The sequence below is a fragment of the Danio rerio genome, chromosome 6 (genome assembly GCF_049306965.1).
Source record: "Danio rerio strain Tuebingen ecotype United States chromosome 6, GRCz12tu, whole genome shotgun sequence".
Classification (NCBI taxonomy): Eukaryota; Metazoa; Chordata; class Actinopteri; order Cypriniformes; family Danionidae; genus Danio; species Danio rerio.
In genome coordinates, this window is record NC_133181.1 from 4785163 (window position 1) to 4809457 (window position 24295).

At 36.0% G+C, this 24295-nt stretch overlaps 1 protein-coding gene across 1 annotated transcript in view; it reads left to right on the forward strand.

Annotated features, from left to right (window-relative positions):
- The window catches only part of sema5bb (sema domain, seven thrombospondin repeats (type 1 and type 1-like), transmembrane domain (TM) and short cytoplasmic domain, (semaphorin) 5Bb), a 116614-nt gene that overhangs the window by 41697 nt on the left and 50622 nt on the right, over positions 1-24295 (forward strand). The window contains exons 3-5 of the mRNA XM_001340262.10: positions 9090-9305; positions 18677-18776; positions 18952-18997. Coding sequence (XP_001340298.6) covers positions 9134-9305; positions 18677-18776; positions 18952-18997 — 318 coding nt within the window. The 5' untranslated portion in view covers positions 9090-9133. The remainder of the gene's footprint in view (positions 1-9089; positions 9306-18676; positions 18777-18951; positions 18998-24295) is intronic.

Genomic DNA, 24295 nt, shown 5'->3' on the forward strand with positions numbered 1-24295 from the left:
ATATTATTCTGTGAACCAACATGTATATTTCAGGCACATATATTTTAAGTAACTGTAATTAAAATGCCTCAAAATCAAAAATAAACCCTTATTTTACTTTAGCAAAAAAGTTATTTAATTTACTTTATATACACCCAACACTGGTCTAATCTAGTTAGAGGAGTTGTCAAGTCAGCATTAACCCATCCTGACCTGAAGGATGTGGTGTGTGTGTGTGTGTGTGTGTGTGTGTGTGTGTGTGTGTGTGTGTGTGTGTGTGTGTGTGTGACTGGTGTTTGTGCATTTGTCAGTCGTCTTTGACCTCATTTATTCATCCTGTTGCTTCATATCTCCTCCATTAACCCAAAAGGATCTGTCCCGTCAGTGGCCCACCTATAGACTGGCCATTGTCTGACCCCGGACGCCCCTCCGGCACATTTGTCACTGCCGTCATTGGCTTTCATGGTTCTCCATCTCGCTCTCTCTGTCATCCCTCCGTCTCTATAGACTCCGATGAGTCTGAGAAGGTGGGAATGAATAGGATGAATGTGGGACTGCTGAGGGTATTAGGGGGGATTTGGGGGATTGAGGGTCTTTTGCTATTGAGGTACATTAGACATGGTCAGCGGTGAAGTGTCTGCGGCGCAGCGTCACGCTCCCAGAGCCAAGAATGAGAGCAACTATAGAGAAGCTGGAGAATTAGAAAACTCATAGAAAACAAGGTGTGGTGTGTTTGTTGTTTTGTGTTAAGTGGATTTTTAAAGTTAATTAACGATGTTTAATGTTGAAGCGTGCCATTCTGGCACCAAGTGGAAATGCATAGATTAACCCTTTATAGGGCACTCTTTTCAAAAGTCATTCTACTGGGGTGTTATTAATAATTTTAATACCTTTTCTTTTTTTTATATTGTAATCAGTGTCAAGGAAGTGACCATATGGTTCTTCAGCCGATTAGAGCTATTAGTTTTCATTTTGATCTGTCTTTTTAATTAGGTGTACAACCTAGTACATTGACCGTATTTGATTATTTGTCGTATTATGATTTAGGGCAGAGGTCACCAAACTTGTTCCTAAAGGGCCGGTGTACTGCAGATTTTAGCTCCAACCCTAATCAAACACACCTGAACAAGCTAATCAAGGCCTTACTAGGTATACTGGAAACACCCAGGCAGGTGTGTTGAGGCAAGTTGGAGCTAAACCCTGCAGAGACACCGGCCCTCCAGGACCAAGACTGGTGACCCCTGATTTAGGTCTTAAATCATTTTAAATGCGTCTGAATTTTCCTATGCACACGTAAACCTGCAGTACACTGAAAAAAGTGTTGCATGCAGAACTGTTGCAAACAATTTGTTTGTGTTGAATTTAAACAAACAAATTAAGTTTAGTAATGTTTAACTTAATTTGTTTGTTTAAATTCAGCCCAAATAAATTGTTTACCACCTCTTAACATAAAGAAATTGAGTAAATCCAAGGAATCATCTTTGAATAATTTTTTTCAGTGTATACCCAATCGGACCAACACCCATCCAATCACTAACAATATATTTTAATAAATGTTTTAAGAAATCTTTATTTATTAGCTTATTTTGCTTATTAATATGATTGAATTATCTTCCTTACAATAACATTTGTAGGTAGTGCTGTCGCCTCACAGCAAGAAGGTCACTGATTCGAGCCTCGGCTGGCTCAGTTGGCGTTTCTGTGTGGAGTTTGCATGTTCTCCCTGCCTTTGCGTGGGTTTCCTCCGTGTGCTCCGGTTTCCCCTACAGTCTAAAGACATGCGGTACAGGTGAATTGGGTAGGCTAAATTGTCCGTAGTGTGTGAGAGTGAATGAGTGTGTGTGAATGTTTCCCATTGATGGGTTGCGGCTGGAAGGGCATCCACTGCGTAGAAAATTGCTGAATAAGTTGACGGTTTCTTCCGCTGTGGCAATACCGGATTAATAAAGGGACTAAGCCGAAAAAGAAGTGAATGAATGAATGAAATGTAAGACTTCCAGCTGAAAGTTTTATCACAATACACAATTGAAGTCAGATTTATTAGCCCCCTTTTATTTATTTTTTATTTTTCTAAATATTTCCCAAATGATGTTTAACAGAGCAAGGAAATTTTCACAGCATGTCTGATAATATTTTTTCTTCTGGAGAAAGTCTTATTTGTTTTATTTCGGCTAGAATAAAAGCAGTTTTTAATTTTTTATTACTATTATAAGGTCAAAATTATTTGCCCCTTTAAGCTAATTTTTTTTCCGATAGTCTACAGAACAAACTATTATGTTTAGAAATGTAATTCAAGGGAGCTAATAATTCTGACTTCAGCTGTATATCACTTTATAATAATACTTTTTTAATGTTCATCTATTGGTCATGGCATTACTTGCTTTTTGCTGGTAATATTCTAACCTTTTTATTAGTGTTTTGAATAAAGGTTGTTTGCATTAATTTTTAAATACTGCCAACAGTTGAGTGATATTTTAATAAGTTTTATTTTTACTATTAGGCTATTTATTAGTCATTTAAATTAGATTTTTTATTTTTAAATGTTACGTTTTCTTTTGCTGTTCATTTTAATGTTCATTTTAATGTCCATTTTGTATTTTTTTACTGCATTTTAATTCATTCAGTCATTCATTTTCTTTTTGGATTAGTCCCTTTATTAATCCGGGATCGCCACAGTAGAATGAACCACCAACTTATCTAGCACATGTTTTTTAGGCAGCGGATGCCCTTCCAGCTGCAACCCATCTCTGGGAAACATCCATACACACTCATTCACACTCATACACTATGGACCATTTAGCCTACCCAATTCGCTGTACCGCATGTCTTTGGGCTGTGGGGGAAACCGGAGCACACAGAGGAAACCCACGCAAATGCTGGGAGAATATGCAAACTTCCCACAGAAACACCAACTGACCCAGCCTAGGCTTGAACCAGCTACCTTCTTGCTGTGAGGCGACAGCTCTACCTACTGCGCCCCTGTGTTGCCCATTTTAATTCAATATTATTTCATTTATTTAGTCAGTTGCAGTATTTTAAAATTTAGCTTCGTTTCAGTTTATTCAAATCATTTTTGCTACATTAACTTATGGTTTAAAATATTATCACAGCTATCACTTGTCACTTGTATATTTTGTTATGCTCTGTTTTAGTGTAATTTTCACTCTGGTCCAGTTTTCCTGCGTGTCAGGTTGACTTCTTTGCCTTCTTTGGGTCTTTAGTCAATCATTCTGTTCACCCGTTCACATTTAATTCCCTCATTAACTTTCAGTATTTATTTATTTATTCTCCCGGTTTAGTTCATTTTTTCTGGTTTTGTGTTAAGTGCTTGTGCTGTTGCAAGCTTTTCCCTGCGGTTTTATTAGTAAGTTCAATATGGTTTCTCTACTCCTTTGACACATGATTAATATTACAACTCGCATATCACCCGTTTCCACTCCAGTGAACACGGTTTACCATATTTAAATCATTCTGTAGATTTCAGTAAAAAACTCCAAATGGCATCACAATGGGAGTCTGCTTGTTAAGATCCAACACTCATCAGACAGTGCTAATATACTGAAGGATTCTGATTTCTGCTTTCCAATCCGTCTCATCATGGACCAACGTTTATCCTTTTCATCATCCTGTTTCTCAGTATTTAACTGTGAATTGATTTTAATGAATGAATAAGTTAACACATTGCTTAATATAAGAATGTTCAGTGCATTTGCCAGTCTCTTTATAACTACTTTCAGAAGCCACCAATCTAGGTCAGAGGTCACGGAGACCTTGAGTGGAACTGAGGGCTGAGGACTGGAAGCAACTGTTTCTATTGTTATTTTTACGAGTTAATATTGTCTAAAGTGATTTTGCTATTTTTTACGGTGAATTCTTTTAAAGTTATTCTACTTTTTATTCAAGATAGACTTTGTGTAGTAAGGAATTATAACTGCCTGAATGTAGATTATACCGGTTTTAAACCAGTTTTTATAAAGAAGGCTGAGAGTACACTCAGCCTTGGATAAGAAACAGATTATACTTTGTGTGTGTGTGTGTTCTATTTGATTGTTGATCCGTTTCACAGGTCTGGAGTCAGCTCTAATCAGTCTAAAGCAGGGGTCTCAAACTCAATTTACCTGGGGGCCGCAGGAGGCAAAGTCTGGGTGAGGCTGGGCCACATAAGGGATTTCACACAAAAAAAGTCCTCAAATGTCATTATTAACAGTTTTAATTATTTCTTCTGAACATGAAGTGTCCTGAACATTAATAGAACATTGAGTGAAGATTATGAACAGTTCTTCTGAACATGGCATCTTTTGCCTACTTCTTGCTGCCAGAGACTTGACAGCGCTTCTTCTCACAAATCTGAACCACATTTGGCTTTAGAGCGGAAGCAGTTGAGACCCTCAGTATGGCTTGAAGATGATCATCATTAAGTCTAGACCTGTCTAGACTCACTCAAAACTTCCATTCCCTCACCTAAAAAAAAGGCGTATATATGTATAAATAAAACACCCCCACCCCACTCCAGTCACATCAGTCTGTACCAGTCTGTATCTACCTATAATATATATAAGATGCAGGCTGTAGGTAGGTAGGTGGCAGGCTGCAGATAGGTAGCTAAGTGGCAGGCAGGGGCGGGAACAGCTTACCTTGGTTCTGGCCGGCGCGAGTTCCCTTTAAGTTCCCCTTTAAGCTCCACTTCCCGCCCGTCACAGCGTCTAACAAAGGGGCGGGGTGCGTGGTGATGTCACTGGCATCCCCGCCCCTTTGTTTACACGGCGGGCGGGGAATGCCAGTGACCGCTGTGTACGGATAGAATCAGCGCTCCCCGCTCCGCTGATTCTGTCAGTGTACAGCGGTCGGCGCGGGCCACAAAATATTGCACTGAGGGCCGCAAATGGCCCGCGGGCCGCGAGTTTGAGACCCCTGATCTAAAGGATGTCTGACGTTTATGTTTAGATATTGTTCAGAATTATATGCACGAACCCCACATGGAAATTTTCCTATTCTATCTGTGTTTTAACCAATCAGGTTAGAACACCTGTATGTGTGACGCAGTTAATGACGTTATGTGTGAGTATAATTGTTATTGATTGGTGATTGTAAGCAGAGCGGCCTAGGAACTCATTGCGAGTGTTAAAGCTGGCTTCTGCGAATGAAACTGGAAACTATCTTCAGTAAACTTGATTTATTTATTTAAAATTTCTGATTCCAGCTCGTCTTCATCTACCAGACTGGTCATTCTTTGGGTCAAACCGTAAATCATCCCTACAATACAATCAAAACAATAGATATAATATTGTAAATCAGGGTGTCCGCGGATTCTTAAAAAGTATTAAATGTTCATCCAATTCACCTATAGCACATGTCTTTGGACTGCGGGATAAACCAGAGCACCCGGTCACAAGGAGAACATGCAAACTCCACACAGAAATGACAACTGACCCCGATTGGACAACCAGCGACCTCTTGCTGTGAGGTGACTGGGCTAACCACATGTAGCTACAGAGTGGCCAGTGTTAGGTGTGTGTGTGTTTGTGTGTATTTAAATGTTTGTGTAAAGCCAAGACAGATGCTGCAGTGGATTCTCTAGGACGTGTCAGGAAGTGTGTGTTTAAGTGTGATTGAGCATATGTTTGTGCATGTGTGTGTGTTTACTCGAGAGCTAACAGGGATGCATGTGTGTGTATGTATTCTGAGCTCATGTAAGATCTCAGAGCAGTGTTTGCGCTGGTTTACCTGAGCCTCTCGCGCTGTCAAACACCTAATGGAAAGATTAACTGGCTGCAGCGCTTTAAGCTCCATCACTGAGCCCTATTGATTGCCATGACAAGCTGAAAATAGATCAAAATCTCGACTTGTAATTAAACTTTTAATGATCTGCTGGCTCATCGTTCACAGACTGACAATTACAGCAGAATCAATGTTATGTTTTAGAATAGCATTGTGTTGGAGACGCTGCAGCTCTTGGAGGAGTTCCAGTCATTCACTCACTGATGAGAGACTGAAGTTAATTAGATTAGAGAAAGCTGGACTTGCAGATCATGAGGAGGAGATGAAGCCGTCGCTCTCTGCTTGAGGTTTTTTGTTTGTCAATCTGACTTGTTGTTGTGATGCTTGTTTTTTATGGTCTTATAGTTTTTTTTTAAATTGTCAATCCGCAGTCTGTATCATTTACTCTTTTAAGGCTGTATCAGTGTTGTTAAATAACTCAAAGGTGAAATTTTCATGAACTATTTCGGTAGATTTTTAATGCAATTTTTCCATGGAAATTGAGGGAATATTTTTGTAAGGTTTATAATTACCATGAAATTCAAATTGACTTTTTTTTGCAGTGTTTCAGATTTAAAAAAAAATAATTCTTCTGATTTTCTGGACTTCTGGATGTCATTTCTAAAATACCATAATATCAAAATAGTCAGTTCTTGTTTTTATGATATATTTATTTTAATTCTTCCTCCCCCCTAATTTTTCTAGACTTCTGGATTTGTGCAAATTTAGTTTTTTTATTGAAAGTTATTTTTTTTATCACTTTTTTTGTTTAATTTGTTTTCTTCTAATATTCTGGACTTCTGGAAGTCATTTAAAAAGTTCAATGAGATCAAAATGGTTAGTTCTTGTTTTTTTTTCGAATATTTTTTTTCTAGATTTTTAGACTTCACTGTATTCGTGCAAATCAAGTGATTTTTTGTAAGCTATTTTTAAGTTATTTTTATATTACCATTAAATCAAAATTGACAGCTTTTATTGAGTGTTTCAGATTTTGTCAAATTTCTGGATTTTTTTAAAAGTAGCATGACATCACAATTGACAATTCTTGTTTTTTTATGGAATATTTTTGAATGTAATTTTTTTTTTAAATTCTGGATTTATTCTAGATTTGTGCAAATTGAGGGATTTTTAAAAATATTTTTTTAATAGAAAGTTATTTTAAATTACTACAAAATCAAAATTTAGAGTTTTTATGTGTTAAAGATTTTTTTCTAATTCAGTTTTTTCTGGACAGTTTTTTTTTTTTTGTAAGTTATTTTTTATTGAAAATTATTCCAAAATTACTATAAAAATAAAATGGACAGTTTTAATGGATTTAAGTTAAGTTTAATTAAGTTTTAGGGCTTACACTATGTACAGTTCCCTTGAACCGGGCCAAAGCACGCTTGTCCCCCCTCCCGTCTCCCCCAACAGCCCGCACTCACATTACATTCGGGCCTGGGCACGCTTACGTCATAGATGAACTGTTCAGTTTAACAGAAGAGAAGCGCTCTCACTCAGCACAGTGGAGATTTCTTTAGTTATATCGTTTTAGTCGTTTGGGATGTGGTGACACACAGTCAGATATTTCGCCGAACAGATCCGCCACTTTTGACGCTCATAAACAATAATAAAGCCCTCGTGCTGCAGAAATTAGGAGGTTTGCTGAAAGTGAGCAGCTTTCGTGCAGTGAGGGGTTTGCGTTTTTAATTAGCTGCGACAGTTTGTGTTCATTGAACAGTAAGAATGATTAATTAATCCATATGAAACAGTCCCAAAAGTCAGGTCTCGCTTTCAGTTTCGGGCTTAGGCACGTTTTGCACTCACACTACAAGCGTACCGCGCCAAAGCCCAAGTAAACCACGCTCAGAGCAATTCAGAGCACTCACACTTCTCAAACGATCAAAATTGACAATTCTTTTTTTTATGGATTATTTCAGAATTGTTTAACTTTTCTGGACTTCTGCATTTGTGCAAATTGAGTGTTTTTTTATTTTTATGGAAAGTTATCTTAAAATTACCATAAAATCAAAATGAACAGTTTTTACAGAGTTTTTCAGAATTTATCTAATTCTGTTTTTTTATTTTATTTTTATTTTCTGGACTCCTAGATGTGTGCAAATTGAGGAATTTTTCTTCACTTTTAGATTTCCTTTTTTTTTTTAAGCTTTTTACATTTTTGTAAAAGGTTTGTCTGGTTAATAGCCTAAAACGTTCACATTTCTCAGTGTGTATGATATCAATTCAAAACTTAAGTAAAAATGCTTGTGAAGTATCTCTGTAGTAAAGGACTTCATGATTTTGCCAAGTGTGATGCGGCATCTATGTTGGTCCTGGAACATCATTTTTGTTGGAAAATATAATCCATACCTATTCCCCACCCTAAACTCAACCATAACTGTAAATTATTCCCAAAATCAGAGATGAATAATAGTTAACTAATAAAACCTAACCGTAAGCCTAACCTAAACTTAACATAAACTGTGAACATATCCCTTAATTCTGATTGGCTGATTGGAATGTTGTTCCAGGATCAACACAGATGTTAATTCAGAATCATGTCCTACTGTACTTGGTGAAATCAGTTTGGCGTGCTGAAAATGTGGACTACATGTGGTTTAATATGTACAGACATTACTCTGTATTGTAATTTAGATATGTGTAATCTACATTGTTTATTTATCCATAATTTGATCAGTCCTTTGACATTCCTCTTTAATGGTTTCAGTGACTCCACATTTACTCATTTAGCAGACACTTTTATCCAAAGTACCTTACAAGTAAGATTAAAACAAGCATTCAAAACGTAAGAGTTGCAGTATGTGAATGTTAAGTCTAAATAATTAGTATTTCATTTAATTATTCATAATTTTGAGGGCGAAGCAGTGGCGCAGTAGGTAGTGCTGTCGCCTCACAGCAAGAAGGTTGCTGGTTCGAGCCTCGGCTCAGTTGGTGTTTCTGTGTGGAGTTTGCATGTTCTCACTGCGTAAAAACTTGCTGGATAAGTTGGCGGTTCTTTTCGCTGTGGCGACCCTGTATTAATAAAGTGACTAAGCCGACAAGAAAATAAATGGATTTATAAATTTTTTTAAAACCACATGGTCCTAATTTCCTCTCTCTCCAATCACATCCACTCACTGAAAGCTTGTTTATTAACATGAAGGCGGGATTAACCAATTAATCCCATGAGATCTACCAATAGCAAACCACATCCATGTAAACAGCTCCCTATTGGACCAAAACAAACCCCACCCTCGTTTTGACTTATTTGACAAGCAGTTTCACTAGGATTTACATCACAATACGGAAGCAGCAATGATCCCAACTTCAATCTCATTTAATAACACAAAGATTTTTCTATATCTGCTCTTCAGGACCTTCTCACTCTTCTGATACTGGAGTGTTTCTTGTGGTAATAATGGCAGCGATGGTGTTCTGGGCCGGATCACTGTCTTTCGTCGGACTGGTCATCTTTCACCTCCTCTTTCTGCCTGTGGTCACGTCACAGACACCATCATCACCCCCAGACACCCCTGACCCGCAGCCTGAAGAGTGCCGGAGAAAAATGCACCCTGTTACCTCCTACACAGGTGGGTGTAAAATACCTCGCTCTGCCCTTTCTATCACTCGCATTTCAAGCCAAAGGTTAAAACCATAAGCTTTTAAATCATTTAGAAAAACTAGATTTGTGAGTGTTGCGTAGCTGAACATTGACATTGCAGGCAGCTAAGATCTGAATAGTGGAGACGTAATTTGTAAAATTGAATGTCTTTCTGTTGTATTCATATTGTGTATATCTCCAAAATAAATAACAAAAAGAAAAAAAGCCGTGCGGCATCAACAGAGCTGTGAAGGGAGCGCTCCTTTGCTTGGTCTCACACACACATACAGGCATGTAAACGCGCACAAACACACCTTTTAAACTTGAAAAAAACTTAAAAACCTTTACTGTCTGCTGTGTCTTTAATATGTTGTAAAGATTATTATGCGTTATTGTAACATCAAGGATCAAGCAAAGAAAGTCACTTATAAATTAAAACTTTATTATTTTATGCAACAGCCGTACATTTAAAAGGGAAACATAAGGGCGATCATACGCAAAAAGACCCCAGCCTATAAGGCTAGATGTTTTCTTTCCCTTATTTATTTATTTATTTATTTTATTGTGCGATCAGAAAACTGTGTCCGCCTCTCCTTTCACTGCTCCCCGAAGCCCCAGTTGGCCCTCTTTGGCCCAAGGTATTCGGCGGGCCGAAAAAGGCTGGCCGCTGGCCCCAAGAAAGCCCCGATTTGGCCTGATTACGCCCCAGAAGTGACAGTGGAAACACGACTGGCCTTGGCTCGCCCTGGCTCGCTCGCTTTAGGCGCGATAGTTGAAACGCGGCTAATCTATCTGAAATCAGAAAACATACAGGTCATGCGATGGTAATGGTCACACTGAATTCTCACCTACTGTTTAATGTACAGGAGAAGGCAAACTTATTAGCCCTCCTGTGTAATTCTTTTTCAAATGATGTTAAATAGAGCATTTTTCACAGGATTTCTTATATTTGTCTTTTGGAGAAGGTATTTTTTTTATTTTAGCGTGGCCGGAAAAAAAGCTGTTTTATTTTTTTAATTACTTTTTAACATCAATATTATTAGCTCCCTTAAAAATATAGTCTTTAAATTATTAATAAAACATTTTAATGGCTTACATTTGTTAAAGACCTGTGCTGTGCAATTTTACTCTTTCTAAATTGTCCAGTTAATCAGATTAGAACTGTCTGTTTAGAAATCTGTCTGCAGTATTAATGAGCTGTTTCCAGCCCAGGGAACGTTTTAGGACTAGTTAACTGCCAGCAGCTTTGCCATTGGTATCTGTCTGTGTTTAACAGCTTTAACCATGTGCTGCCCAGATGTTAAAGGTTAACACAGCTGTGTGTTCTTTCAGGAATATCACACCCTGCTCTTTTAATATCACACTGCTAGTTTGTTAGCATACAAGGCTTAAAGGGAAGCTATTGTGCAAAAAACACCTTAGTATAGTGTTTAACACAGACTCTAATATATCCAGCCTCTAATGGTTAAAATTAATTAATGCAATTTTTTATACTCAAACTTGATAGAAACAGAGGGGGAAAGCCCTGTCCATTGGTTACAATCTCTCCCTCTTTAGCATAAACAGCCCTGAGTGAGAAGCAGCCGTCCAACATTAGGGTTTTAACCTGCTGAAGATAATGTCAGAAACCAAAAGGATTATAAATGTGGAGTTTTAGGATGCACAAATCCACAGTATCAGCGTTAACAACTTAGTGACTTTGTCGCTATATTAAGGCCCAATCCCAATCCTCCCCCTTAGCCCTTCCCACTTGTTTTGCGCATTCCTGTAAAGGGGTAGGGGTGTCCCGATTCTCTTTAGCTTGAAGGCGTAGGGCTAAGGGGGAGGGCTGGATACCCCTTTGAACAGAGATTTTTCAGGACCACACGCAAAACCAAGGGTTTAAAAAATTTCCCAGAATACACCTGCCACAACGTCAGGATAGCTGCACCTGGAAGTTAGCAGATCCACAAATTAGTATTTTTATCATTATTACGAATGTTTACAACAAACAAACATACCCCGCAGGCACAGGACGTCAATATTATGTCAGATTAACGTTGTAGCCCACCGTCTTCAGTACATGGATTTTGGTTGGTTGATGCCACTAATTTAAATCAACCAAAGATCACTGTCTACTGATGTTAGACTTTGACGTTGTATGGACGTCACATTAAGGTGACGTTGGATTTTGGACAGTTAATGCCACAAATTTAATCCAACCAAAGATCACCGTCTACTGACGTTAGACTTTGCTTTGTATGGACGTTACATGATGACAATTAGATGACGTTGGGCTTTGTTGGTAAATTCCACAACCTAAAGCCAACCAAAGATTAACGTCTACCTGTCAACCCTCCCATTTTTCCCGGGATTCTCCCATATTTTACAGTTCTATCCCGATATCATCCCGTAAAGGTATTTTAACGTGTTTCTCCGGTATTTTCAGTCTTTCTCTGAAGGGTGGCGAGAAACATTGAAGAGTCAAGCCTCTCTATACGCAACCTATACCGCCGAACCACCAGGGGCGGCCCCTTGCTCTTAAATGTAAATCTGTTCGGTGCTTTTGCTTTGTTTAGGCACAAAAACACTTTGAAATAAATATAAAAACGGCGCGATTCCCTTTCCTTTTGATTACAGGTGGCGTTACCCCTTCTATACAATTCTCAAAACAGTCATATAATGGTGCATGACTGTCAGCTGATGCGCTCCATAGTGATAAATAGATGCTGTTTCCCAAACAGACTCTGTACACGTGATTTGAAGCGGAGCGAAAGTCTGGCTTTTGGGTGTGTGTTAAACAGACATACACATAAGTAATAATAATATAAGGTATAAGGTATCCCTTATTATGGTGGGCATATCCCTTATTTTCACATCCCAATGTTGACAGGTATGGTCTACTGATGTTAGACTTTGTATGGACGTCACATTATGACGTTAAGATGACATTGGATTTTGGTTAGTTAATGCCACAAATTTAAACCAATCAAAGATCACTGTTTACTGATGTTAGACTTTGTATGGACGTCACATTATGACGTTAAGATGACATTGGATTTTGGTTAGTTAATGCCACAAATTTAAACCAATCAAAGATCACTGTTTACTGATGTTAGACTTTGTATGGACGTCACATTATGACGTTAAGATGACATTGGATTTTGGTTAGTTAATGCCACAAATTTAAACCAATCAAAGATCACTGTTTACTGATGTTAGACTTTGTATGGACGTCACATTATGACGTTAAGATGACATTGGATTTTGGTTAGTTAATGCCACAAATTTAAACCAATCAAAGATCACTGTTTACTGATGTTAGGCTTTGACGTTGTATGGACGTCACATTATGACGTTAAAAAGACGTTGGACTTTGGTCAGTTAATGCCACAACCTAAAACTAACCTAAGATCAACGTCTACTGATGTTAAACTGACGTTGGATGGCCGTCTTATTATGACGTCATTTGACGTAAAACTTAATTAACTTAATGTGTGACGTAATCTAGTGACATTTAGCGAGCTTAGCACCTTTTCATTGAAAATAGTTGGCAGTACTGAACACCATAGTCTCCATAGACTCCACCCTCTTTTGAAAAGAGCACAAATTCATTTGAATTTAAAGCGACAGTCACCAATTTGGCAACAGCACAATTTGGGTCAAAACCTAAAAGGATCAGTTTCAAAGAGTTATAAACATTATCTGTGTGGTATTTTGAGCTGAAACTTCACACACATACTGGGGACATCGGAGGCCTATTTTACATCTTGAAAAAAGGGGCATAATAGGCCAACTTTAAATATTGTCTGCACTAGTAGACTCTGTTTGTACACTTAAAAACATTTTAAACACACTAATGAGGGTTTTGCCCATAGAATTAGGTGCAGGAAGATTTTTCTTCTTGAAATGGCAGAAATTGAGGGTGTGTTCGTCTGTTTTTGGGCGATAACGACTCTGATTTACAGCAAAGCTTGCTTCAGCACTGTTCAGAGAACTTAATAGGCTTCACACACAATGTTTCTTGTCTTTATTCTTGCTGCTCCTGTCTGATTATTTCATCATTAGTGGCGGTTTTCACTTACGGTGGCTGCTAAAAAGGATTTAGACACTCAAGTTAGACTTTCTAAATCTGCCGTAAGCAATTTGATGTGTTCTGCACTACACTTCCACTCCACTTAAAGGAACAGTTCACCCCTAAAAATCAAAATAGAGTTGTTGTTGATTCTCTCTGATGTTGGTTTAATGCCATATGTGTTACACAAAAAAATAAAATTAATCATCCACACAATGGGAATAACTAGCAACCAGCATTAAAATGTAAAAAAACACACAAAAGCATCACAGAAGGTTGTGTGTGACGAGTAATCAGTATCGGCTGGTGAAAGACAAAGCGAATGTTAATGTACTCTTTAACAGAAATTGTGCAAGCTCGTGAGACTCTTAGTGCAGAAATTCAAGTCAATGTGGTCTAAGGAAAAATCTAAATAAATAGAAACTCAATACAAATGCAATAATGTGCATCCGTCCAGCATGCATAGCTTTTGAGGTATTTTTAAGCATCGTGTTTCCTGTATTATTTATCTAGATTTATCAAAACAGTGATCATGTGTGCTTTTTCTGGCCGAGACTGAACTGCAGATCAGTTTGGAAGTTACAGCTTGAATTAAAATCAGGTTTGGTTTTAATTTTTGGGTGAACTGTCGCTTTAAGTCTGGTTTAAACTGCATTTATTGTTATGTAAAATCAGCTTATATTAGACAAGAATAGGAACAGTTCACTCAGTGAGCAGTGAGTTTACATCAGGGGTGTCCAAACCCGGTCCTGGAGGGCCGGTGTCCTGCTGAGTTTAACTTCAACTTGCTTCAACACACCTGCTAGCAAGTTTATAGAATATCTAGTTAAGCTGCGGTCACACTGGGCTTTTCCTCCCATAGACTCCCATTCATACGCACGCGAATGTGTCAGACCGAAAACGCAGGGTCATGCGTCAAGTTTCGCAGGTTGCTGCGTTGCAAAGTTCAAGCTTGGTGAACTCTGACCTGCAAAATCGCATCACTTGAGACCAACCGAGGATCAAAACATGACCTCTCTGGACAGAAATTTAAAACATAGAGCAATCGCTGGCTTTTTTAATGACTAATTATCTTGTTTATTCCCGCCCCTTTTCGCAGCGCCGCACGACAGAATTTGGCACAAACAAACTCTAGTGTGACAGTACCTTAAGAGCTTGATTAGCTGGTTTAGGTGTGTTTGATTAGGGTTGAAGCTAAACTCTCCAGGACACCGGCCCTCCAGCACAGAGTTTGGACACCCCTGGTTTACATAAACAACGGCACTTTCAACTAACGTTAACTATCAACAAATACTGTAATAAGTGAAGTTTTCCAAACTAATTTCGAGAGGTGCATGTGATAAGATTGACCGCAGCTGATCCCTATCACTAATAGCTAGCCAATCGGATTATTCCAAATTTAACATAAATATCCAGCCTATCTTCATTCCCTATCTTTATTTTGAAAGACCCCCATCAAGGATCTAGCGACACGTTTTCTCAATTGTACTGCTGCCTCACAGCAAGAAGGTCGCTGGTTCAAGAGCTGAGCCAGTCAGCACTTTCTGTACGGAGTTTACATGTTCTCACGGTTCTCTCCTGGGACAACATGCCAAACCTGCCAACACAATTAAAGCATGATCTAAGTGTGAACTCTTGAAATGTTTTGTTTATCGTTTGTTCGCGTTAGTAAATGTATTATTAACATGAACTAATTCAACCTTATTGTAAAGTCTTACTATTACCGGTTTCTTTAATAATGATCATTAAATAATTTTAATAAAAATGTATTGTTGATTAAAAAATAATAATAATAAATAAATAATAATAAAAAAAATTATATATATATATATATATATATATATATATATATATATATATATATATAATAAGTTATATTGTATATATATATATAAGTTAGTTATATTGTAAAAAATATCAATATCACAACCCTCAATAACAATATTGTATATTTTCCCTGTATCGAGCTGCCCTAATTCAAAGGTTCACGAAAATCTGCTTGTATTTCTTCACCTTGGGCCTTTGTTTGTGTAGAGTAAGTGTTGTTCTTTCATATGTGGCTGAAGCTGTGACTGGGCATCTGGTTTCATAAGCATCACACCTCATTAATGGTCAAGTGTGTGTGTGTGTGTGTGTGTGTGTGTGTTTGTTTGTGTGTTTGTGTGTGTGTTGGTTGGGGGGGGGGGTTTGGACATCCAGCCCTCGCTTTCAGCCTTTCTCTTTCTCCATCACTCCCTGTGTGTTCCTCTTAAACAAAACACCATTTATTAAGTATCTTCAAACTTACAGCTGGAGATCACCTGGTTTCCAGCAACCATTTCTGCTTATAAATGCACATTGTTCATGTTTTTTCGCAAGGATGCATTAAACTGATCACACTTAACAGTAAGGACTTTTTTTTTTAAAGTAACAATTGATTTATTTTCCCAAATACTAATAATCGATTGAGATAAATAAAGTTTTTCCACAAATATAGGATGCAGCACTGTTGTTTTCATTATTTATGATAATAGTAATTATTAGTGCTGGGAAAATATATAAAAAGATATAATTATCCATATTAAAAGTTTGTTTTGACATAAAATATACAGTAGTCAACATCTAAAGTTGATCAAATCCTTTTATCAAAGTTGTCCTAAAGCTACTGAACAACACCTATTCTTGTCTTGAGATGATTTTGAAAACCTTTTTTGATCCACTTCAAATGTTGAATACTGTATGTGTGTGTTATATATTCATTTATTCATTTCCTTCAGCTTAGTCCCTTCATTCATTAGGGGTTGCCACAGCGGAATGACCCGCCAGCTTATTTAGCAAATTTTTTCACAGCGAATGCCCTTCCAGCTGCAACCCAGTATTGGTAAACATCCATACACATTCACACACATAGACTACTGCCAATGTAGTTTATCTAATTAACCTATAGCGCATGTATTTGGGTTGTGGGGGAGAACCAAAGCACTCGGAGGAAACCCATGCCAACATGGGGAGAACATACAAACTCCATGTGTTATATATACAGTTGAAGTAAGAATTATTAGCCCCCAATTGAATTTTTTTTCTTTTTTAAATATTTCCCAAATGATGTTTAACAGAGCAAGGAAATTTTCACAGTATGTCTGATAATATTTTGTCTTCTAGAGAAAGTCTTATTTGTTTTATTTCGGCTAGAATAAAAGCAGTTTTAAATTTTTTAAAAACCATTTTAAGGTTCAAATTAATAGCCCCTTTGAGCTATATATTTTTTGATAGTCTACAGAACAAACCATCGGTATACAATGAATTGCCTAATTATCGTAATCTGCTTAGTTAACCTAATTAACCTAGTTAAGCCTTTAAATGTCACTTTAAGCTGTATAGAAGTGTCTTGAAACAAAACTACAAAACAAATTTGTTATATATATGTAAATTGTATCATATATGTGTGTGTGTGTGTGTGTGTATGTGTGTTTGTGTGTAGTTTGTGTGTATGTGAGTGTGTGTTTGTGTAGTTTTTGAATGTATATGCAGTGTGTGTATTTGTGTATGTTTGTGTGTATATATAAATAAACATCTTCTCAAATATATGCATGCTTGTGTGTATTTATATATATGGTCCCACTTTATATTGTGTCCTTAACTAATATGTACTTGCATCAAAAAATAAATAAATACAATGTACTTACTGTGTTTATGATGTATTTGAGAACACTTGTGGTGCTTCTGAGTTGGGATAGAGGTTGGGTTATGAACAGGTTTGATGGTATGGGTAGGTTTAAGGGTGGGTGAAGGTGTAGGGAATGGTCAACAGTGTATTTACAAATGTAATTACAGAAGTTAATTACAGATGTAATTACATACTTGTATTTAATCAAGCATAAGTACACAGTATATACACGCATTTATACAATGAGTACATTGTAACAAACTATTAATTCCTGTGTAAATACATAGTAGTTAAGGCCACCTAATATAAAGTGGGACCATATATATATATATATATATATATATATATATATATATATATATATATATATATATATATATATATATATATATATATATATATATATATATATATATATAAAATGTATAAAAATACACAGAACACACACATGTATTATGTCAAAGAAAACATTTATTTTGGATGTAATTAGTTGCAATTAATTTTTGGCCAGCACTATTAATAATATGGCATTTTAGAATGTATATAAGGCATATTACAATTGTTTATAAAGGATTGTGAGACAAGGCTGAAGTAATCATGCTGAAAATTCAGCATTGGCATTGCATCAATAAACATATCAAAATATATTCCAGTTCAGTTTCATTCATTCATTTTCTTGTCGGCTTAGTCCCTTTATTAATCTGGGGTCGCCACAGCAGAATGAACCGCCAACTTTACGCAGCTGATCCCCTTCCAGCCGCAACCCATCTCTGGGAAACATCCACACACACATTCACACACACACACTCGTACACTACAGACAATTTAGCCTACCCCAATTCTGGAACCGGAGCACCCGGAGGAAACCCACACGAACGCAGGGACAACATGCAAACTCCACACAGAAACGCCAACTGAGCCGAGGCTCGAACTAGTGACCTTCTTGCCGCCCTCCTATTCAGTTTAGTTTTTTAAAATGTTAAAAATATTGATTTTGTTTTATTTATTTGATGTGGACTTCTGGACAAAATAAAAGGAGAATATTTCACAATATTACCATTGTTGATCACATTTATTTAGCTGTGAGTAAAGCTGACATCCTAATTTGCTCATACAGTAAGTGCGGCTGAAAGTGATCTTTGTGCAGAGTAAAACTTCTTGTATGTAAATTGGATAAGTGCATAATACACGTTCATGAATTAATAAATAAAGCTCACTTAAAGAAAGATTGGTCACCATTGACTTCTATTGTATATTATTTCCTACTATAGAAGTCAATGGTGACCATCAATGTCTCAGGACCAACATTTCTCAAAATGTTTTCTTTTGTTGCTCAAATAAACAAGTGGATGGTGTGTTTTCATATAGGACTATATGATTAAATTGAATAATTTAAAGAATGTAAGGACCGATTTGGACAGAAGCAACTCATAAAAGTCACTTCAACGCTAGCTGACTTGGTGTGCTACAATTTTGTCATTGAATATGTGCGAAGACGAATCACACAGAAGCGTGACGAGTGTCTCACATTGCTGATAGAGTCAGCTTCTCAGTGTGTGGGATTAGATTTGCTCTTGTCCTCCCGCATCTGTCTAAACAGCAGCTCAAACCTTCTGCTTCACATGTCAACAGTCTCACACCTGTCTGTTTTCTGCTGCAGCGTTGAGTCCGTGGCTCTTCTCGTTCTCTGTGCCTGGAGTGAACTACTACTCACCACTCACACTCGACCTCAGCAGGAGCCAGCTTATTGTGGGAGCCAGGTAAGAGACTCACACACGCACACGCACACACACACGCACACACACACACACACACACACACACACACACACACACACACACACACACACACACACACACACACACACACAAACACACACACAGCTGAAACAATCAAGCATGACACACATGTCTTTCTCTCTCTCTCTTTCTGTAGGAATCATCTCTTCCGGCTGAGTTTGAGTAACATCTCTCTTCTGCAGGTACTGTAGGATCTCTCTCTCTCTCTCTCTCTCTCTCTTTTCTTCTTCCCCTCAGTCCACCCAGTCATCTTGACGTGTCTGGAAATGCAGCAGCAGCGTCCATTTAATTCACCCCATGCCAGACACACAGACTGTCTTTTATTATGATTGCCCACATGTTCAAAAGAGCTGACTCACAGAAGCTGTCCACAACAATTTACACACACACACACACGCACGCACGCACACACACATACACACATACACACACACATAACTTAGGAAGCATCTGTTATTGTTTAGATTTTAAAGAAGCATTGACTTTGAATGCTGCTGCTTCATGCTCAGTGTTTTAATTGAGCACAACTCTTTTCTGAGTTCTCTTGTTGTGAGCAAAATAATCACACAGACTGGAAAATTATGATTTTTTTGGATTTTGGAGTTTATTATAATATCTACACCAGGGGTGTCCAAACTTTTTGGGCCGAGGGCCAGATGCAAAAAAACAAACGTTGTCGCCGGCCAAATTTTACATACATCACACAGACACGTGTATATATATATATATATATATATATATATATATATATATATATATATATATATATATATATATATAAATACAGTTGAAGTCAGAATTGTTAGCCCCCCTAAATTATTAGCCCCCGTTTATTTTTTCCCCAATTTCTGTTTAACGGAGAGAAGATTTTTTTCCACACATTTCTAAACATATTAGTTTTAGTAACTTATTTCTAATAACTGATTTATTTTATCTTTGCCATGATGACAGTAAATAATATTTGACTAGATATTTTTAAGATACTTCAATACAGCTTAAAGTGACATTTAAAGGCTTAACTAGGTTAATCAAGTTAACTAGTTAAGTTAAGGTATTTAGGCAAGTTATTTTATAACAATGGTTTGTTCTGAAGACTAAAAGGGCTAATAATTTTGACCTTAAAAATTTTAACCGCTTTTTATTCAAGCCGAAATAAAACAAAAGTCTTTCTCCAAAAGAAAAAATATTATCAGACATACGGTAAAAATGTCCTTGCTCTGTTAAACATCATTTGGGAAATATTTAAAAAAGAAGAAATAAATCAAAGAGGGGGGCTAATAATTCAGACTTCAACTGTGTATAGATAGATAGATAGATAGATAGATAGATAGATAGATAGATAGATAGATAGATAGATAGATAGATAGATAGATAGATAGATAGATAGATAGATAGATAGATAGATAGATAGATCATAACAAGAACTACTGCTTAATTGAATGCATGTAATAGCGACACCCGGTGGTTATTTATTGAATTACGTTCATTTTTGTATAGCGGGCCAGATTCTATTGATATTTATAAAAAGCCTCGCGGGCCGCGACAAAACTGATTGCGGGCCGCAGATGGCCCGCGGGCCGTAGTTTGGACACGCCTGATCTACACAAAAAAATATTATTTCATCTGTTTATTTTGATCAGTTTTATCAGCATAAATGTGACCTGAATTAATATTCATTATTAAATATTTTATTTTATTTTATTTTAATATTATTAAATATTTCTAGATTCCTTAGTTTACTATGTTTTGAGTACAAAGATTAGACTTAATAAAATATAATAAATATCAAACATAAATATCAACTAATATCAACATATATATTTTTAAAATTTTTTTAAGGAAAATTGTCTGTTTGCCATCTGTTAACAAATCTAAAATAAATAATATTTTATATGTTGATATGTTTTTGATATTTGATGTTATAAATTTTTATTGGGCTATTTTTTTATTTCTATATTAATTTTATTTGATTTTATTTTTCTGTTTTTATTAACCTATTATTTATAAATATTTAGAAATTATTCACAATTGCTTTTTTATATTTATTCTGTATTATGTTTAAGGGCATAATGATCAGACAGGGGAAAAGGTATAATTTTTTATCTTATTTTATTAAATTCTTTTCTTTTCTTTTCTTTTTTTACATTCTTTATTTAATTAAATTACATTTTTTTATTTCTTTTTTTTTCATTTAATTTTTATTTTTTATAATATTTAATTTAATTTATTGATTTATTGTTTATATTATTTTATAATTTTTATATTATTTTTATTAAAAAAAATATTTAGCTATACATTATTTTTTTGTTTTGTTTTTATTACATTTTTTATTACATTTTTTTATTGTTATTTTATAATTTTTTTATTTTAGTGTATTTTATTTTTAATTATTTTTATTTTATTTTATTACAAAATTTTATTTAATTTAAATTGTATTTGTATATATATATCATTTTATTTTTAAGTCTATGGATTAATTTATTATTCATTCAGAGTAATTCATCAGAATTAAAATGCTTTAATATTTGCTAAAATACTTAAAAGTATAGGCAACATAGAGAAACATTTGTGCTGTTTTGGTTCAGGAAACCTTCAGTAGCACCACAACTAGAGCAAATAAATGTTGAATATGCTGCGTTCAGCATGCAGCCGATTGCTCTTGCAGAGGAGGGTTAAATTGGAGATGTTCATCTTGAAGGATATTTGGAGAGCACCTCAGCACTCAGATTGTGTTGTGTTTGCGTGACAGGCCAGTTGAAAGCTTTGAGCTCTTGTGTGATGTTTAAGAGTGTGTAAAACTCCAAACGTCCAGCGTAACCCTGAAAGGAGTAACGGCCTGGAGACGCTTTTCACAGGAATCTGACAGAACACTGTGATTTAGGGCGACCCCGTGACCCTGTGTCCACAAGAGTGACCCACAGTCACCCCCAAAACACACACACACACACACACACACACACACACACACACACACACACACACACACACACACACACACACACACACACAGACACACACACACACACACACACACACACACGCATAACTGTCTTTATGGGGACTTCTTATACTGTATATATATGTAATGAATTTTAAACCATACAAACTGTATTATATATTCTGTATTATATACAGTTGGAGTCGATTATTACAGTTGATTATTAGCTCCCCTTAACTAAGCAGGTTAGGGTAATTAGGCAAGTTATTGTATAATGATGTTTTTTTTTCTGTAGACTATCAAAACATATATAGCTTAAAGGGGCTAATAATTTTCACCTTAAATGGTTCATAAAAATTTAAAACTGCTTTTATTCAAGCCGAAATAAAACAAATAAGACTTTATCCAGAAGAAAAAATATTATCAGACATACTGTGAAAATTTCCTTGCTCTGTTAAACATCTTTTGGGAAATAATTTAAAAAAGATAAAAATCAAAGGGGGGCTTAATAATTCTGATTGCAACAGTATATTTATATATCCCCTACCACAACCCCTCCAAGGGCCAACATTGTTGGGTGTGTGGACAATTATTCTATGAAGCAACTGATTTATAATAAATAATATATTTTTTATTTATTATTTTCAAAAGGGACTAAGCCGAAAAGAAAATAAATAAATATTTTCAAATGCATAGATCTTTTCATTTATAAGCCTGGGAATTTAATTTAATTTTATTTTATTTCATTGAATTGAATTTTATTTTATTTTATTTTATTTTATTTTATTTTATTTTATTTTATTTTATTTTATTTTATTTTATTACTTTTCATATTCTAAGATTGGAAGCATGAGGCATGGATAATTATTTTTTATTTAAATTAATTTAATTTAATTTATTTTTGATATATTTAAATTTTTTATTTAATTTAAATTTTATTTTATCACGTTTCATATTCTAAGATTGAAAGCCTGGAGCGTGGCTAATTATTTAATTTGATTATTATTATGTTTTTTTATATATATATTGTTACTTTTTGTGTTTGTTTTGTTTTATTTTATTGTCTTTTTAATTTTTTGTAATTTTTTTTTATTTTAATAAAATAAATACATTGATTTCCTTTTCAGGTTAGTCCCTTTACTAATTAGGGGTCGCCACAGCGGAATGAACCGCCAATATATCCAGCATATGTTTCATGCAGGGGATGCCCTTTCAGCCGCAGCTAAACACTGGGAAACACCCACACACTTTCACATTCACACACGTACACTACTCCTTATTTAGTTTATTCAATTCCCCTATAGCGCATGTGTTTGGACTGTGGGGGAAACCGGAGCACCCGGAGGAAACCCACGCCAACACGGGGAGAACATGCAAACTCCACACAGAAATGCCAACTGGCCCAGCTGAGGCTCGAATCAGCGACCTTCTTGAGGCAATCGTGCTACCCACTGTGCCACCATGCTTAATTTATTTAAATTAACTTAATTTAATCAGCTTATTGTATGGTTACCCGTTTCTAAATGACATCTTGCGAAATTTAGAAACACTTTGGAAATATAAACAAATCAGTAAAGTTATATTCCTTTAGGCTCAGATTGTATTAGTCAAACACACATAACACCAAACTCACACCATCGGCTTCTCCAGATGTCCACATTCAGCAAACTTACGCACATCAGCCATGATGTCAGTGTGTAAAAGATACGATCACACTCCATATCTGTATCTGCTGGATCTCCTGTCAGTGATTTATTATATCAGTCTTGAAATCTTTCTGCTGTAATGATGGTTCTGAGAGGACCAGGCCTCAGACGGAGATGCAGAGGGAAGATAAGAGTGTTTTAGCGGAGGTCAAATGATCACGTCTGGTAGAGAAGAGGACGAGCATGAGAAGGTCTGGAGTGTGCTGGAGAAAAAGCACAACCCTGACACAGGTCTGACCCCTTTACATCTATTCAGACTCAATCCTGCTCTTCTGATGAACGACTGCTGGATTGATGAGGCTTTCTGAAGCTCTGCATTCACTCCTTTATCCACAACAACAAATTTGTGGATGTCAGATGAGCAGATGCAGTTTTTCAACGTGTGTGTGCGATCAGCTCTTGTTTTCTCTTGTTTGGGAGCACAGATGTCACTTATCAGTAGCACAAAAATACTGCGATAATTATTTTAGCAGTCAGTGTTGCTTTTTAAACAGCCGTAGTGAAAACTGTTAAAAATGACTTTTTTAATTTACACACATTTGTTACATTTTGTGTTTCGTTTTTTGTTGATTGATTAAGTTCAGTTTAGTAAAAAGAAATTGTGTTTTTTATTTTCAATTTGTCACACTTTACAATAAGGTTCATTAGTTAATGTTAATTAATGCATTTACTAACATGAACAAACACTGAACAATACATTTACTAAAGTATTTATTCATGTTAGTAAATGTTAGTTAACGAAAATACAGTAGTTCATTGTTAGTTCATGTTAACTCATGGTGCATTAACTAATGTTAACACGCATGGACTTGGATGTTAAAAATTTATTAGTAAAT